This window comes from Adiantum capillus-veneris, chromosome 13 (genome assembly GCF_014529385.1).
Source record: "Adiantum capillus-veneris isolate H3 chromosome 13, ASM1452938v2, whole genome shotgun sequence".
In the NCBI taxonomy this organism is placed as follows: domain Eukaryota; kingdom Viridiplantae; phylum Streptophyta; class Polypodiopsida; order Polypodiales; family Pteridaceae; genus Adiantum; species Adiantum capillus-veneris.
In genome coordinates, this window is record NC_140943.1 from 66,735,298 (window position 1) to 66,754,322 (window position 19,025).

Genomic DNA, 19,025 nt, shown 5'->3' on the forward strand with positions numbered 1-19,025 from the left:
CCAAATAGACGCGGAGCAGTGCGGTCACTGCGGTGCAGAGGAGCGTCTCGCCTGTGGTTATATCCCAGCCAGTGGTTGCCAGTCAAATTAAGCGGCAAAAACCGGTTGACTAATAGTGAGGTCAACGCGGAGTTCACACACTTAGAACCAGGCACATGAGCTACGACAGCGTGCGCCTCTACCACTACGCTTGCTCGCAGACACTTGAGGAGCTATTGCTCGCTGCTTCATATAATGCTATCCGAGGTGCTTGCCCACCCCGAAAGGTGTGTGACCTGTTGTGCCAGTCACTTGAACTTACACGGGGGCAAGCACCCTGATACTTAACATTTCCTGAGTGCCTCCAGGCTAAGGACCCTCCACAGTAGATAATCGCCTCCAAACGTGTCACAACCAGTCCGAAGGACTCTTCAACTAGCTCAAGGCTCCCGTTTTAGGTGCTCTGTGTTGGTCTGTAGCATTTAGATGATACGCAACAATGAGATTATGGGCATGCATTTCTCGGCTAATTAGAGGCCCTTCCAAAGCTAGAAGGCCCTACACTTAGTCGGCGACTGTCGGCCCTATGGGGGGATGCTCTATGTGGTCATGCAACGAGACTATGCCCTTCACTTGCCTTTTCAAGTTCGAGGACCTCCCGTTCAACGGATCGTCGCCTGAGTCTGATTCTCATTAGGCCTTTCGGCATCAAAGAGAAATCCCTGAGTGCATTTAGCTACACCAAGCAAGAGCATTCGCCAGGAACTAATCAGCACCTGTACGGTTGGTCTTCATTCCCATGCATGCAGTCGTTCACATAGCCGATCATGGGAAGAGAGGGTGTGGTGGGGTAAGCTAGGCTAGGTTGCGCTTTCTACCGAACGGAGCTTGCGAACGGCTCATTTGCGCATGATAAGATATATATATATATATATATGTATATATATATAGAAAGAGAGAGAGAGAGAGAGAGAGAGAGAGAGAGAGAGAGAGAGTATGCCTCATATCTGAACATCGCTTGGAAGTACCATAGAGAGAGAGAGAGAGAGAGAGAGAGAGAGTATACCTATTCGCATGAAAAAAGGCAAGGACAGGATTAGGAGAAGGATGGGGGAGGTGGTGGACTTGGGTCGACACTGCTATGGGTGGGAGGTTTGGTTTGTGCATGGGCAGTCGTAGCTGAGATGGCCTTCAATCCATGGCTGAAGCAAGAAGGGCAGGGATTAAGAAGTCTCTTGATCCCAATTACAATGTGGATGACTAGCTTGACAACAACAACAATGCCACCTTCCCTATCCCTCCTCAACCTAGTGAGGGCAACCCACAATCCAAGAAGGTTGCACCGCCGATGACGATCCTGCTTATTGAGCCTAGTGCAATAAATCAATGTTTTTCTTCATTCACAAGGATCCACAATTCTTTAGCAGGTCCGGATTTTGTGGCCTTTGTTGCCGCAACAACCAGCTATTGTCATTAGACATTCCTAAGTTGAGGAAGCTGCATTTGACAAATCATGACCTCCACTTCTTTGCTGGTGTTGGAAATTGGAGTCACGGGTGACTTTGTACTTTGATTGTTTAGGAACTTTTTGTCTTGCTTATAAAAGTATTGGTGCAATTTGTTTTTAGAAAAAGAGATAGAGAGAGAGAGGGAGGGAGGGAGAGATTGAGTGTGTGAACGCATGTGCATGTGTTTTCTCATGTTCCTTGCACTAACTTTAAGGGCGCACACCGACATGTGGTGCGAGAGAGAGAGAGAGAGAGAGAGAGAGAGAGAGAGAGTCTCCAACATGACACTGAAAGAAGCGAAACATTAGGCCGGTGACATGCAAGGATATATGCCGCATGTGGAACCACCAAGAAGATTTTGGAAGATTTACACTATCATGCAGATTATTCATTCCCATAGTGATCATGATAACACAAACTCAACACAGTGAGCTTTGGAGGTAGGAGGTGTTATGGTTTTGGAATGATATCAGGCTTCATGAAAAATCTGTACTAGCTTCATGAAGGCGGTGCAAGTGGTGAATCTCAAGGGGCACATGGCAAAGAATAAACAATCCGAAGGGGCACAATTGGTAGAAAGGGTGAAGAATCCTAAGGGGCATAGGTCGTAAGAGAGGGAAGAATCCAGAGGGATACAAATTAAGTCCACAGCTATATCTCCTAGCAGATGGTGTCTCTTGCTAGTGTTAGCAGATGGGAAAGCACTATGTGCATGGCTACATCACAACAAATAAGGGGGGTGCCCCACAATCACTGTGATGGTCCCCTCTCTTTGCAACCAACCTACAGATGACCTACTCTTGCAAATATGACGAAGGCATCAAATGAAAGCTCGATGCAAATTAAAGATTGTTTACCTACTCTACGCGCATGGTCAAGTTGTGCATCTTGAGATCAACCTCCAAATTGGGGAAAGTTCAAGCTTAAAGTAGACACCTACAAGTTGGAATTACAATATTCTAGCTAGATTTTGAGCATGGTTTGATGAATAAGAAAACTAGGAAATGCTTCAAATTTTGACCTTACAGTCGATTAGTTCTGGCAAGCCTGGGATACCATCTGAAAACATTGTTATTGGTATGTGTCCATGCGATTTTATTTGAGAGGGTCATGTTCAAGAAAGTTGGTTATTCTCTTTCAATTAATTTATTGAGCTTCCTCCTTGTAAACATGCAAACCAGAAGTACAAGTAAAAATTTACAAATTTGTAGGATTTTTGAACATACTTTATCATTTTTTATTCCCTTTTCAAATGTTTATAGTCCAGTAATATTGATTTTCAATCAGCTCAAGGTTAAGCCGAGGCAAACCTTTCCCAAGCATGGACCCAATAGAGGCGTGACATTGGAGGTAGGAGGACTATCGGCCTTTGTAGCCCTCGCACACAAATGCACCTAGCTAAGTTTGCAAACAATTGGCATTTGTGTACGAGGGCTACAAAGGCCAATATTCCCCCTTCCTTCGATGTCAAACCTAGCTAGCTAAGCAAAGACGAAACAAATAGAAGCACATGACGCTGCCATTCTTCACAATGTGGGAATAATAGGGGGAGGAATGATGGCTTCTTGTGACAAAATTACTCACCCTATTAGTAGAAACAACAATCTTGCACCCATACCAAACCTAGTTGTGTCAATCCGGTAGAAAGTTATGATGATGAAAAAAATAGAAAAACTAAGAGAATGAGGAGCTCTTTTTTATAGGAGAATTTGTCAAAACCGTTTTTTTTTTGGCTAGTTTGGATTTAGCCTTGTGTTCTAATACTAAAATTTTTCTTTATGGCTATTTTCTATGGGCCCTACATTTGTAACTACAGCTAAAATAGGAAAACATATCCTTTTTTATGGGAGCGTTCTACCATACTCTAAGAAAGAGGTTTCTAGCTTTACACAATTCAAATTGGTCTAAAATTGAGAAAGAGGTTTCTGGAATGGAAACAATTAAAAGCGTTTGTAAGACTCATGCTTGTGCAAAATTACTAGTATCTTTATAATTGTTTATTTTTAGTGCTTATGCTATTATAGTCCATAGCAAAGATTTCTATTTTATAGCCATCACTAGCTCATTAGACTTGCAACTCATAGAAAATCGTCCTGAAGTTGCATACATTGTAATAGCACTAAATATCTTTCTATTGACATATCACAAAATTTCAGTTTTGGGTATTGCTAGCTTAGTGTCTACTTATTAGTGATTGTATGTATATATAAGCTACAACAGAATATTGAAATCACGTGAAAAATAACACCTCTACCTGCTCCCTTGGTTTCTGTGCTAAAATTTAAGATAGCTCCTTGCTTTTTTGTTATTGTAGCTTGCTCTTTTGCTCGGTTTAGAGATTGCTCGGAAAATCTTGCTCGGAGTTAGGGATCCTTCAGCTCTACGAGCTTTCCAAAAAAAATTCGACCTGCGAACGCTCGCCAAAGCTCACAAAAATCGAAGAAAGTGACGAGGGACATGCTGGAGCTGCTGGCGACTAAGCCCGCCAGGATGCAGCTCTGATACGAATTGTTTGAATTAGGGTTGTAGGAAAACACACACAGCTTGGAGAAGAGGAAGGAAGCTCAAGGCACACAACAGAGAGTGTTTTACTTAGTGTAAAATAGAAAGATACATAGTCCTAGAATGAATGGGCATATATACAAATGCATGGGAGGGAAAACCTCCTAGTGAGGGAAAAAATGCGCCAACGGTCCTAAGTGTGTTCACATACATCACTACCACACATATATGGTAACATTTGTCACCCTCTATGTCAATGTAATCAGAAACCTCATCTATATACATACCAATTAGAGTAGGAGGCAGTGGTGGACAATCTTGTTTCACTCCAATAGTGGAGTGAACTAAATCAAATATAACCTCTAGAGTGCCTATATGCCCCCATGTAGAGCCATGATCCCCCAAATCAACTCAATGGGCACTCCCATCTCCTATAGTTTGTGTATCAATCTGGCTTTGGGGACCATGTCAAATGCTTTGTGGAAATCCACAAAGCTACAATACATGCATCTCTCATGTGCCCTACCTTCCTCAATCATGGCTCTAAGTGTGAGACTATGGTCAAGAGCGGAGAAGCCTGTCGTAAAACCAGCTTGTCTTGCTAATAGTATGCCCTCACTCTTTCCCCATCTGCTCAAGGATAGATGCATACAATCGTGCCAATGTGTGTACAATCATAATAGTACGGTAGTTCCAACGCTCCGTAGGTACCTTGAAGATACACACAATAGTAGACAGTATCCAAGTCTCAAATAGAGCCTCACACATGACATGATTGAACAAAACTGCAAGAACCTATGCCAACATATCTATAGCATGTATAAAGTGCTATCCTACTAGACCATCATGATAATATGCTTTCCTGGCCCTCATCCTGTCAATGGCCATCTTTACCATCTCAGTAGTAAAGAAGGTGCTCGTAGGTGGGCATGGCTCGAGAGGATTTGGAAAGGGTGTTTGTCCAAGGACCGTACATAAGGATGATGCATAATGACCCCTCACATTTGGATAATTAATCCCCAGGGAAGGGAAGTGCTCATGAAAGAAACGCCATGCCTCTCCTCAGTCTCTACTCAAGAACAACATGTATAAGTCTCGCTCCATCTAAGCTAGAACCGCTCGCTTCTTCCATTGCACAAGGCGCTGGAAGGCTATCTGAGACTCTCTATGATTGATTACCTCTAGGAAAAGATCCCTTTGAATTTGTTCTCTTGTCTCTCTACACTCTTCGTTATACCAACTGTTCTGAGGCATGCTCCAAGAACGGCGCCTCTGATGAGGCTGAGTGTGTGGATATGCCTCTGATGGTCCATTATGCAATGTCTCAGTCATTAAGGTGGTGATCTCCTCCACTGAGAGGTCCTAGCCTCGTTGTTGTATATAGAAGATTATAGATCTCCTTTGTATAAACAGAGGAGATCTCTGGTGTAAATATGTAGCAAGTATTTCCTCCCTCCTGACAACCGGGTTATATTGTACTCAAAGGAGAAAGAAAGTGTCAAGAGAGAATGATCCAGTGCTACATGCACTAGTATGGGTCCTACTATGAAATCTTGAGTGTAGGGGATGAAGGTTGACTGTGCCATGACATATTCCATTGTGCAAGAATATGCTTGTGTAGAAAGCATGCACTCTAGGAAAACAATGTAGGCAATTAAGTATGGCCACACCATGTGTAGTCGCCTTCTGCATCAGATGTGTCCCATACTCTGTATGCTCTCTATCCTGTGAATGTATGTCAAGCCCCAAATCTCCTACATTCAACTCTCTAAGCATCTACTCTGAAGTGTCATAGAAGATTTGTTGAGCATTGCCCGCCGAGGCATTACGTCCCCTAGCAGGATGGTCACCATCCCTAGAAAACTCCCATATGTCATTATCTAGGACAGAGATATGTGACTACCCTCTAGCCCAACATAGACTAACACACTGAGGGGAAGTAGCAATTGGCAATGTATAAAAATCAACCTGTGTTGGCCCTCACCTTCACCTGCATGTATCTAGCATGATCATCTCTGTGTACAATGTGTAGAAGTCGTTGAAGCTCCCCTCTGAATAACACTACTACTCCCTCTAATACTCTGCTCCCATGCTCAGATTTTGTGTCAGTCCGACAAGTTTCCCATTTAAATCCCATCACATGTGCTACTCCCTCCGATCCTCTGCTCCCATGCTCAGATTCGTGTTAGTCCGGCAAGTTGTCTCCCGTCTATATCTCGTCACATTCGGTCCATGGCCTTGATGAGTCTTTGAAAAAAAAAAATTGTCCTTGTCCTGAAAGCTATCCTCAAAGGCGCCCACATCCAGCCCGAGAGAGAGAGAGAGAGAGAGAGAGAGAGAGAGAGAGAGAGAGTTGCTACTGGTAGGCAATACCACATTATTCAGCCATTAAATTGCGCAAGGGAGTGTTTGTGTGTGTGTGTGTGTGTGTGTGTGTGTGTGTGTGAGAGAGAGAGAGAGAGAGTGTTCATTATCGTCCTCGAAGGTCAAATATGACCTATGGAACCAAGAACTCATATATGGTTGGACCTCTTACTAGAAGACTACATGGAGAATCATGACTAATGTGGATACAACAAAATTGTGACATATGCCACTTTGGGGTTTTTTTTTTTTTTTTTTTTTTTGGGGGGGGGGGGGGGGGGGGGGGGGGGGGGGGGGGGGGGGGTGGGGGGGAGGGGGGAGCCTTGCTTATCCATACTTTGGTGCCCTCGAGAAGTCCTGCTTGTTGTAGAAGTGTTATGCGTGCCTCATTAGTCTTCAAGACCAAGATGTCTTGGTTGGTGTAATTGTCATGGTGAACCTTCTTAATTTTGTTGGGGTCGAACTCGGTTGGGTGAATGGCTTGGTTGAGATTGACTAGTGTCGAGATGTAGTTGTCGCTCTCTCCCCACCACCAAGAAGAGAGCAAGGCACTAATTCAGATAGAGAATGCTAGTCCATCCCGTCGATGATGTTCTTGCTCTACCTTGAAGGAGACTACACCGGTTCCTTGGTGAACTTGGGTGGCAAGGTTGGCCACACTTGCGGTGAGGGTGTGCTAGCTTTTGAGACTCCAAGGAGGAGAGATGTGTCTCAAGGGTAGCAAGACACGCCTTGAGATCTGTGTTCTCGTCTTTGGGCTCTCAAATTTGAGAGTGAAGATGTCCATCGGAGCCACCCGTAGGGTAGGCACGAAAAGACATGTCTACTTGATCGGGAAGAGAGAGCCCCTCAGATGCTCCCTTCACGAGTAAAAGCCTTGTACTTTGTAGGTCAAGTGAGTTGACACCGCTTAAGAGGTTCCCCGTGGAAACATGCCCCTGTTAGGGTCTACACACTCGACTTCCACGTGGGAACGAGGTCCTATAGTTAAGAGTTGAAGGGACTTCCCGCTAACTGTGTGAATAGATCAGGCGATTGGGGTCAGGTTTGATGAGGCAAGGACGTTGAAGTGTTGGAACCGAGCTGTAAAGGAGCGAGGCTGGGGCCAAATGCGCATACGTACCGGGTATGGCCTAAGAAGGGGGGCGAGGGCGGACCTGTGGGTGTTGAGCGCTCTCTTCTAGGGCTATCAAGGGACGAGAGAGAGAGAGAGAGAGAGAGAGAGAGAGAGAGAGAGATGACAAAATTGGCCTAGTGAATCGAGCAAAAGGGACAGAAGTGCTGAAAATAAACATGCTACAAAACAAAATAGACTTGTAAAGGAGATGGAGCTCAACTTTAATGATATGCATGGGGGAGTTAAAACCAGGATATGCAAAGGGCTAGCTAGTCCCTTTGCAAGGCATGGGTAGGACGGTGTCCCCCTCCTAATCGCATGTTGGGCCACTGTCCACTATCGCTCCTCCCACTCGTGTAGTGAAGTAGCATATCGTAATATAGATAAATTTTTTCACATGTAGTTGTACTCTGACCCACTTGATGCGGGTCTTGGGCCAATTCTGTATGTAGAGCATCTAATCCCTCCCAACCCTCTGGAAATGTTCTGCCCCATACACTTCTTCAACGTGTGCTGTCCATTGTCTCAGTGGATGGCAAAGGGAGAGAGAGAGAGAGAGAGAGAGAGAGAGAGAGAGAGAGAGATGTGGCATCGAATAACCAGCGGGCCAGTCAATGGCAAATCGCGATGACCTGCAGATGTCAAGTAATTTGAGCTGCCATGTTGATTTTATCGCTCAATGATGTGGCAAAAAGAGCTTGGCCCCATCAAGGTACTGAAAGCATTCAAACAAGACCACCGGGGTAGTGTACATTACCTCTACATGCACTCACAATGACCTTAACTAAGCTCAAAAGACTTCACCATACTTCAAAATTACTAAGTGTATTACATTACTAATCATCCGTGGATACCCGACACTCTTTGTTGCACATGGATGATTGCGTAAAAGCTACTATTCAATAGCAACTTACTTTTGGACTTAGTGTCCTAATGGTTCTAAATACTCTTTAAACCAACAATAGAAACCACAATTTTTGAGTTGGCATTAACAGAACTCAAACCTCAACTAAAAATCAGCTTTCCAGGAGGATCCCCGCCCCCCCCCCCCCCCCCCCTCTTCCCTTATAGCAAGGATTGCTGCAATACATTGCCGACCGTAAATTTGCTGTTTCAATGATTCTAGCAAAAAAAGTTCGCTCTTTAGACAAAGAATAAAGCCTAATCTGCATTTTCAATTAACAACAAAACCAACAGATGGCACTAATTAATTTCACAGCTCATTTGTAGAAAGCAATTTTAGCACACTAAACCCCCCCCTCCCACAAAGGGAGGGGAAAAAGGTAATGATAAGTAAACAACATGACGGGAAAAAAAGAGACTCAAGAAATGTACAAACTATGTCAAGAACCCTCTTTTTATTCCAATTATGGGCCTCTTTGAAAAATGATGTGTAGTCCACAGTTGACACTGGGCACCCTCAGTAACGGTGCCTGAAATCAAGGCTTTTACTTGTATAGCCTTAGGTGATATAAGCAGGAATTATGTAACTGAGCAAGTACAGATTCCTAAGAGACATGCCATTACAGAGAGCACAACCGTTTCATACGTGCAAACCCACCAAGGTAGTGTGTGTCCATTGACATGACCAAGCAAAACTGTTGTGAAGGAAGATGTCCAAAGCCACCATAGTGAGTAGTGTCAATTTACATGAGGTTTATCAGAGTTTCTGCAAATATCCATCACCATGGAGAGCATTGTAAGGGTTATATCCGTTTATGTCAGAGTTGGAGTTCCTGAGAACATCCATCCATCACAATGGAGCAGTGTACCAATTCTTTCTTGCCAAAGCCCTCACAACTAACAGCATCACCAGCACAACTCCCCTCATTACGAGACCTTGTTTTGCAGAAACTGATACATCGCATGGAGCAAGCAACATCTGGCAACTGGGAGTTGGTCCGCATTTCGCAAACATTTCCTGCAGTGCCTCAGAATCAGGGCTTAACCTAAATGCACCTGGAAGTAATCGGAGCATGCCACCCTTCGTGATTCAGTTTAGAATCACATAAGGCAACGCATTCAAACCAACTGCTGGTAAAAGCACCGTCTCTGCCCATACCTGCTGTATCTGGGCTTCTTCGCCCTTTTCCCCCTGTTTTGAATGAAGTTGCTGCTTACATGGAACCAGCCAATCTTCATCTTCCATTGTAACCAAGGCCTGCCCTGGGTGGGGTACGCGTAGCTTCAGCAACTTCTCTTTCAGTGATTTATCTTCAAAATCCAATTGAACTTTGGGACGAAGAGAAAGTGCAGTAATTGGGGCTGCCCTGTTATTGCTGATTACAGCAGTTGGTACAGGTGAAGAAAGGTTCATGTTCGATTGATCTTGTTTCTCGGAGTGACCAGCTAGTATCCCATTTGAGAGCACCCTGTTTTTAAAGCCATCCACTTGCGACCCATGACCTGTATGCTTATAATGAGTGGCCAGCACACTTTGTCCATTGCTATCAGGTTTGATTTTCACATCTAGCACTCGCATATCTCTTCTAGTGCTATCTATATTTGATCTTTCTTCACAGGTAGCTCGTGCATCTGGTGGACCGACTTTCCCCTTGGTATTGTCTGCCTCTAGTCGTTTGTCCTCGGCCTTCAACCCAGCAGTAGTTAAAACATTAGTTGCACCTTGCAACACTTGGTCAGATCGTTGGCATTTACTAGCCATTGAAGACCCTGGGCGAACTTTCTCAATGAGCCTGTTCACTGATGAATTACTCATACTGCAATCCTGTATATGATTCATCAGTGAAAGCTTTCCTGGTTGCTTTCCTTTATCAGATTTGTCACGTTTAGCGGTAGTCAGCGAGCCACCTGTAGGTTGTGGACCATTAAAGCTATTCATTTGCAATTTACCCCAATTTGTGACCATGACACCATTTAATTGCACATCAGGCTTCAATTTGTCTTCTTGAGAATCTCCATCATTGGCCAGCAGATGAAACGGCACCTTTCCATTCTTTTCTTGACCAATGGCAGAAGATACACCATTTGTACCCACTTTCAATCTTGTGTGATCTGCTCTTAATCTTTTTGCAGATCTTTCAAAATCAGAAGGCAGCCCATTATCTGAAGTCATTTGATTGCCAAAATTATCTGCGGTAGCCTGCATGAATGGACCCGGTCGGGATTTCCCTGTTTGCAGACCATCAGACTTCCTATAGCTTGCATCTAGCACACTTTTTGGAAGCAAACCATCTCCAGCATTGTCGGCTTGTAATCTTTTCCGTTTTGTGGAGAGAACGCCATTTGCAAATACAGAGCTTTCTGCTTGTTCAGATCTCTTAGAACTGGAAGCTGCAGGAGCACCATTAGAAAGCACTTTAGAGCTGTCTACCCTCGATCTCTTGTCTTCTCTCACTAACCCACAGTCTATGAGCCCCTCAGTGATAGACTTTCCCCCTTGAAGACTCTGAGAAGAACTTTTACCATTGACACCCTTCGAGAGTACATGATCTCTGGACTCCTCTGCTTCTGATCTCTCAGCAGCCAGCATACTTCTCGATAGCAACTCTTCTCTAGGTTTGAACCTTTGAGAATCTGTAGTAAGATTTCGATTAGAAAATGCTTCATCTAAACAGGTCTCAGTTTGTAATCTTTGAATGGCACCCTGGCTTTTTGTGGCAGACGGTAACTTGTCATTTCCCACGCTAAAGCCTTCATAGGGCCGTCCAGATTGCTCAATGACTTTGCATTGCTGGTCATCCTCTGGCAAACCACAAACCAAACACCAATTTTAACACGGGATCTGAAAAATGTACTGATGTATCAAATGCATTCTGGAGACAAATGCATCGTTTCTCTACTTGTCAGGGGAGGGGGAAATGGACACCTTTAATGGTAAGGTCCCCATTCGCTGCACTATGTTTTTTCCTCTTTTTCTTCTTATCCTTGTGTTTGCGTTTCTCCCTCTGTGACAGATTACAAAGTAAACAACAGATTTAGGCTTTAAATCAACAAGGTCATAAGTTTTAGTGACGTGTCTTATGTATCTCACACTCAAATATCAAAAGACACACAAAACGTTCACATGCTCAATAAGCTTGGGGTGATAAGAGGAATGTGAGACACTGGACAACAAGCCTATTCCTATCTAGTAAAATCGTGGTTGAGATTATCTAGCAGCAAAACCGATGTTCAGAGATGTGCCTCAAACATCACGACAGGTTGTATAGATAAGCAAATTCTTGACCACCATGACGTTAATAATCCTCCCCTTTTGTGCCACTTGAAAAATGCTGAGGTGGATTCAATCTCAGCTCAAATTTTGCTCATTTAGCGGCCAGACTTGTCTCATCAAAACTTGCAGTCCAGAGTTTTTCCTCCATAGGATGTGTATCTGTCAACAATTATGCCCTACTAGGAAGCTGTGATCTCCTTTCCAGTTGTGACAAGTAAATCCTCTCAACCACAAAATTCCACTTCAGCTCGTGTTCCACCCATCCCACCTCTTCCAATTTGCTCCACAATTCGCATTGGACCATTGACTACTCAGATGCCTTATTACACAATTTCACGCCCCAGAATTTTTCTTCCTGTTGCTCCTTCACAATCCTCATTGCTGGGTGGTGCCTTCCACACCACGGCAAATGAAAATGCTACTTTGCAGATCCATCCTACATTGATGGGTACCTCTTTTCCACCACCGCCCATCTCTATTTTCAATCCCATGACAAGACCGAAGTCCAGCCGAAGGCATGGCGCGAGAGAGAGAGAGAGAGAGAGAGAGAGAGAGAGAGAGAGAGAGAGAGAGAGAGAGAGAGAGAGAGAGAGAGAGAGAGAGAAGAAGAAGAAGAAGAAGAGAATTTTAATGTCGTAGGAAACTATCCCAAGAGACCTTAAAGATCTATCCGACAAGAGAGAGAGAGAGAGAGAGAGAGAGAGAGAGAGAGAGAGAGAGAGAGAGAGAGAGAGAATATGGGCAAGCCATGCAAAGAAAACTCTCTTATACAAGGCTCTGCAATACTGCAAGGCCAAATTGTGACCCACCCCCCCCCCCCCCCCCCCCCCCCCCTCCTCCCTATAAAGATGTGCACAAAAAGTGCCCGATCCACTCCATAAAAACTTTACGACCCTAAATTAGGAATAAATGGAAAAATGGGAATAGAATAGGGCATCCACCAAATGGACACCAATGGTTGACCGACCAAACCTGCAAAATCCCCCCCATATACCTAGAATCTGGAAAAGTCTCACAAGGCCGGGGACAGCCACAAAGAAGCCCTCGCTCACAAGATCTAGACAGGAAAACCCACTAGATGACATGCGAAACTCTTAACACTCCCTCTAAGATGCTAGGTAGACAACAAGGCAAGTATCTAGGGCCTCCAAGTGTAACAGTTTGGACACTCCAAGCGAGAAATCAATAGCAACACACGAACGGAAACTTCAAAATCACTGAACTTTAATAGAGAGAGAGAGAGAGAGAGAGAGAGAGAGAGAGAGAGAGAGAGAGAGAGTCGACACGGCCCGGCGGAGTTCCAAGCCCAGAGTTATTGGCCCCAAAGTCTAGCGCCTCTTTTGGTACATTTATAATTGTAACATACAACTTCTAAGGGACCTCTACTCTCAGACTCTGCGTCCCAATGCTCTGCACGGGGAGGCTCTTTTAAAGAGTACAAGGGATGCCAAAAGCAGAGCCCCAAAAGCAATCAGTTCAAAAGCTTCAAGTTCCAAAAGCACTGGTCCAAAAACTGGTGCCAAAAGCTGGTAGGCAAATCGCGGAATTTCATACAATTGCCAAATCAGCATGTCAACGCAAAACTCCAGGTTGTCCGTACAGCCAACCACGTCAGCAACCTTCACACGGTCTTTCTTTATTATTCTTGTGTCCCCCAGGGCCCCATCGAACGGGACCCTATAAGTTGGAACAACTTATAATGTTCCAACTTATAATCTTTAGATCTTGTCAGTTTCGGGGCAGATCTGCCACGCCATCATTTTGTGACATACCCCCCTCTTGAAAGAATTGTAATCGCCCTCAATTACGCCTACAAAAAAAGACATAAGCCTTAAATCAGTTCAATAGACACTGACTCTAAGTACCAACACACTAGACAACACAAATCTAGCACTTGCACAAAAAGGTCAGTCACCGAACATTCACATCACATTCAAATCTATCCAGATCTAGGACCATGATTCCTGGCAACATGTTTAGCAATCGCATCTAGATCCACACCAAACCGCACTGATGTCGGATTAACTAATTCTTATTGCAATAATGTCCATAGATTCTTAAGACCAAAATGCTGAAGTCATTTCGTCAATTATTCTATCTTTCAATCCTGTAGTCAAACACAATCACATGTGAGAGCACACATAATTCAGATTCATCTCGGGAATTCCCATGTCGAAGTACTTCTTTCATAAAGTCATCAAGAAAATCAGTGACTTTATTCTTTCCTTGTGAGCCAGTATTTGTTCCGTAACCAGTATTTCCTCACTCTCTTCCACTTCAAATAGCTCCTTATGCTCCCTGTCAACTGGCACCTCACTCTTGAAAGGTTTCAAGAGACTCACATGAAAAGCATTGTGAATCTTCCAAGTATCTAGCAACTACAGGCTGAAGGACACATCACTTATCTTTTCTTGAATCTAGAAAGGGCCGTAATATCGCATACTTAGCTTTGGAAGAAGCCACTCCTTTCCCTTTCGATTCCTCAAGCATGCCTTCTCAAACCGTAAGGACACCCAATCATCTTCCTTAATTGAAAGTCGCGTCGATGTCTACCAGCTACCTTCTTATGCCGTACTTGAGCTTCTCAAGAGCCTCGCGAACCTTGGCAAAAGCAATGTCCAAATCTCTCGTATACTGATCCACTTCAAAAATCTTATCCTGGGCCTCGGGAATTCTCTGATCTACAGACTGATTCCCTTTTCCTTTCTTTCCTTGAGCCCTGGGACATGTCAGTCTCAATCATCGGAGCCCTAAAACACACTATTATCTGATTCCCTTTCTCCGGAATCCTCTGATAAACTTGCGTCTAGTTCCCTTAGTTCGTTGGAATCCTCGAACGCGCTACCATCTGATTATCTAGAATCTTGTGATGAGTTGTCATCCGGTTCCCTTGATTCATTCTCTTCACTGGGAGACTCTTACCCTGTTGAGGTGGATACTATCATGTCCGTAGGATAAGTCAATGAGCCGGCATGCATTCCAAGTCGTTGCTTAGCATGTTCCCTAAGTCTCTGAATAGAGTTGGACTTCTGGTTTAGACGATAGTCTCAAATCTGTTTCAGCAAACCACATCAAAACTGCTTAATCTAGTTTTTCAAAGTAATCTTCCGAAACAAAGGCACTAATAAATAAGTATCCCAAAACCTTTGGCGGTAGTCATCTAATGTATCTTTCTCAGTCATTTTCAAGTGATGCCAAGCCGTGATGACATCTCTTGCATATTCATCTAATATCCAAGTTAATGTGAAAATTGTCTTGAATTTTAATCACGTCGCACGTGCTTCTCTACGTAACAACAGAGTAGACCACCATGTCTGTACAGTTCCGTTCAAGTAAGATGCACCTTTCGCACCTTAAGAGTGTTCTGTGAACCATCCTCCAGAGAAGGCAAGGGCTCGATGTTGTTGTACAAACTCAAGGGCTCGATGGGTGTCCTAGTAGCCTGAAAACGTCTCAAACCTGACGGCTTGACTCCCTTCCTTGAACTGCTTGGTTTTCTTGTTGGTTTTCTTGTTGATCTGGTCACTGTCAAAAGAGGACAAGCTCTCCTCCTCTGAACTGCTAGATGGGCTTCCATGCCTTCCAACATTTTTCAAAAATCTCCTTCAAAAAAAAATCTTCTTGATGCTTAGAAGTTGAGGAACCTTCTTAGCACCCTTGAATACTTCAAATGGCGCCTTCCCTGTGTGTTGTTGTAGGCAAACTTCACCAAGGGCAAATACTTTTGCCATTAAGTCTTCTGATCCAAAATATAAGACATCAACAAATCCAAAACCATTGAATTGGCTATCTCAAATTGCCCATCTGTCTACGGGAAACAATAGACTCACGCATGCCATGAAACCGAAAAATCTAGGAAAACAAACAGTCTTGCCAAATGATCAAGCTTGACGGTTTTCTTATCGGAATGAAGTGGGACTGCTTGCTAAATCTGTCAATGACTGTCCAAATGCCATCGTGCCCACTTTGGGTCTTGGGAAGATCAAAAATGAAATCCACAGCAATGCTTTTCAGGTGGCAGGAGGGAATGGGTAAAGGCTGTAGAAGTCCTGGTGCCTTATGCCTGTTAAACTTGACCTTTTGTCATACTAAGCAACTGCAAACAACCTCGTCCACGTCCTTTTTGAGCCTCGGCCAATAAAAGTAACGCTCAACACCCTTCAAGGTAGTATCTATGCCGCGGTGGCATGAAAAAGGTGGACAATGGCACTCCGTCAAAACTTTTTCCCTCAAAGGCTGTGTAACACACATCGTCTTCCGCATGAAATAGTCATTATGTATGGATTAGCTTGCAATTGTGTCTCCCCTATGTATCCGATGAAAGATATCTGCATAATCAAGATTTGTGGCGTACTGATCTACCATATCCTTGAAGCTTCATGATGTATCGCGGAAATAGAGAGAACCAAGGGCTGTCTAGACAATGAATCTACCACCAAATTCTTATGTCCCTGAACATGGGCTATCTGGAAGTGGAACTGTGACAAGATGTTAGCTCTCCTTATCTAATTTCCCAAAAGTTTCTTTTGCGAGAAGTAGCGTAAACTAAACTCTTATGGTTTGTGAAGACAGTAAAGTCAGCTCCGAGTGGATAATTGCCAAAAGCTGTTTCTTATAAATCTGTGCAACCCGTTGAGGACATGAAAACAATCTGCTCTCGTAAGCTATGACATCAAGACTGCTCCCAAACTTCACAATAAACTTCGAATGGCTTTTGAAAGTCTGGCAAGGCCAACACTGGTCCTGTAGTCAACTTCTCGTTGAGAGTCTGAAAGGCTGCAATCCCTGTCGATCCCCAAATAAAAGGAACTCCTTTTTGAGTCACCGTATGCAAAGGAGAAGCTATCTCTGCAAATTTCTGAATGAACCATCTATAATACAAGCACAAGCCCAGAAAGCTTCGAACAATCTTCAAATCATGCCAATCACGAGTAGTCTCAATTTTGGCCAGATCCATCTTTACTCCTCCAACTAAAATGACGTGTGTCAAGAATTGTATCTAAAGCAAGAAAAAAAAAATCGCTCTTTTTCGCATTTACGACCAGATTATGTTTTCCACAGTGTCTGGAAAACTTGCAACAGATGGTGTCTGTGTTTTGCTTCAATCGTAAAAGGAAAGGGCCCACAAACAATCGGTACTCTCTGAAAATATCCATCATGCGGTTGAATGTAGCTTGAGCATTCGTATGGCCAAGAAAATCACCAAATATTCATACAAACTCAAAAGTCGTCCTGAAAGCTGTCTTGTAGACGTCTCCAAAAGCAATTTGGATCTGATGATAACCACTCTTCGAATTGATTTGGCTAAAGCAAGTAGAACCCTCAAGTCTATCGAGTTTATCATCGATCCTTGGAATGGGAAATCCTCGCTAACTCTGTAAGCTGGCCGGTTGGGTGGTGTACTACCAAGAATCAAATCAATTGTGTGATCTTCAGGACGTGAAGGAGGCAACTCGTTATTCTTCAAGATGACTTTCCCTACCCTGAAATCGACCACGACACTATTCTTGGGGAACCAAGGGATTCCTCGGAGGACATCATACCCTTCCATAGGCATGGTGAGAAAGTCCTTGTGCCTTGAATACCCTTGACAATGCAAACGTAGTTTGCCAATGATAGGTGTAATGGCAACATCCAATCCGGGTGCCTCTAGAACAGCCTCAGCCTATGGCAGCGTAACCACGAAATGTTTCAAGGCCGAAACGTTTCACATTGAAACGCGGCATTTCACCACGAAACGTTTCAATCCCAAATGAGAGCACAGTGAAACGTGAGACTGAAACGTGCGTTTAGCGACTTTAAAACTAAAACTATGGTAACTTGTTAGTGAAACGGCTAGTGTTTCACTAGGTGAGCCAAACGTTTCAAGGCCCGAAACGTTTCACCTGTCCTGACCCGTCGAAAACGCGTTTCATGGTGACGTTGGCCTATGGCCCCATTTCTTTGGACATAATTCCAAATCGGGCCACCAATTCAGTTGGCCTTGGCTTCTCCATCAAAGAAGATAAGGAGGTTTCTTGGTCTCGCACTTTTCCCCATGTTGTGCAAAGTTCGGTATTTTTGTTCATTTGATCAATGTCGACAATCCCCATAAAATTGGTACCAGTCATGCTTTCGTCGTTTCTTTTCTTCCGCGCTCGGCTGTTGCTCTTTAAGTCTCTGGCTTATCATCTGATGGTCCTCTAGTTCTTTCTTTTCAAGAACTCTGTGTCACAAAGTGGATGACGTGGCTGCCCAATGCACACTCATATGCACCTGCGCTTGGCCACAAATGATGAGGTGCAGATTTACATAAAATTCTGACGTGGTTGGCTGCCGGTAGGGACTGACACATGGCTGCACCGTACGGACAGGCCCACTTTTTGCGGCACTCGTCACGGAATTTCGTAGAGTTGGCAGGCCAGGTTTTGCGGCAGCGCTGGACTTGCTTTTTGGCTACGCATGGCAAGCTGAAATCCTACACAAATCCTACGCAAGGGCTTTTTGAGAATTGCTTTAATTTCCAGCTTTTGGGCTCTGCTTTTAGCACCCCTTGTAAACTCTTTATATTGGTCTTTGGGCTCCCACTCTGTAGAGCATCTCGATACAAAGTCTGAGAGTGAGTCCCAAAGACTCGCTTGTACTTTGAGTTGCAGATTAATATAAAAAGAAATACCGAAAGGGGCGCCAATCTTTGGGGCCAATATCTCTAGGCACGGAACTCCGACAGGCAAATGTCGAATCAATTGTGAACTGTGAACTGCTTTGGAGTGATTATTTGTGGTGTCGCGATAGATTCTCGACTTGGAGTGTCCAAGTCTATTACAGTGGTATCAGAGCGCGGCCGATTTCTCTCCTACGGGAAATCCGATCCCTTTTTCGTGGCACCTATGGCTTCAGGCAAAGATCAGTCGAGTTCCTCTACATCCGACGATGCGGGAAGAGATCACAACGAAGATTCACACGAGTATGGCCCGCCTCGGCCTACTTAGGCGGAGCTCGAAGAGATGGAGCATCGACGATTGATCGATGATGCAACAAAGATGATGCTCAATTTTGCGAAGGACCCAAAATTTGCAAAATATATCAGCAAGACCTCTTTCGATGAAGTGCACTCACAGCGGAAGAAGACCACAGAACCACCCCTCAAACCGGCTCTCAAGAAACCTCCTACGCCCAGGATGTACACAGAGCAAGAATTAGAAGAGGTATACCTTCATAAGTTCAGAATAGTCTGAACTCACGAATTATAAGAGGGAATAAAGCACTCATAAAACTACAAAAGTAAGGGACACAAGAAAAGAAAAGAAAAACAAAAACAAACAAACAAACAAACTAAATCACTTTGTTTGCTACGAAACAAAACTAGATAAAACAAAACATTATTAACTTAAAAATG

At 44.0% G+C, this 19,025-nt stretch overlaps 1 protein-coding gene across 2 annotated transcripts in view; it reads right to left on the bottom strand.

Annotated features, from left to right (window-relative positions):
- Window positions 1-8,813: 8,813 nt before the first annotated feature.
- The window catches only part of LOC147444184 (uncharacterized), a 44,281-nt gene continuing 34,069 nt past the window's right edge, over window positions 8,814-19,025 (bottom strand). Inside the window, exons 2-5 of one of the 2 annotated variants that reach the window (XM_086526892.1) lie at window positions 11,300-11,378; window positions 10,897-11,175; window positions 9,533-10,764; window positions 8,814-9,359 (exon numbers count right to left, since the gene is read on the bottom strand). In XM_086526892.1, the coding sequence (XP_086383018.1) occupies window positions 9,192-9,359; window positions 9,533-10,764; window positions 10,897-11,175; window positions 11,300-11,378 (1,758 nt within the window). In that variant the 3' untranslated portion in view covers window positions 8,814-9,191. Of the gene's footprint in view, window positions 11,176-11,299; window positions 11,379-19,025 lie in introns of both variants that reach the window. The other variant, XM_086526891.1, reaches the window with a different exon arrangement.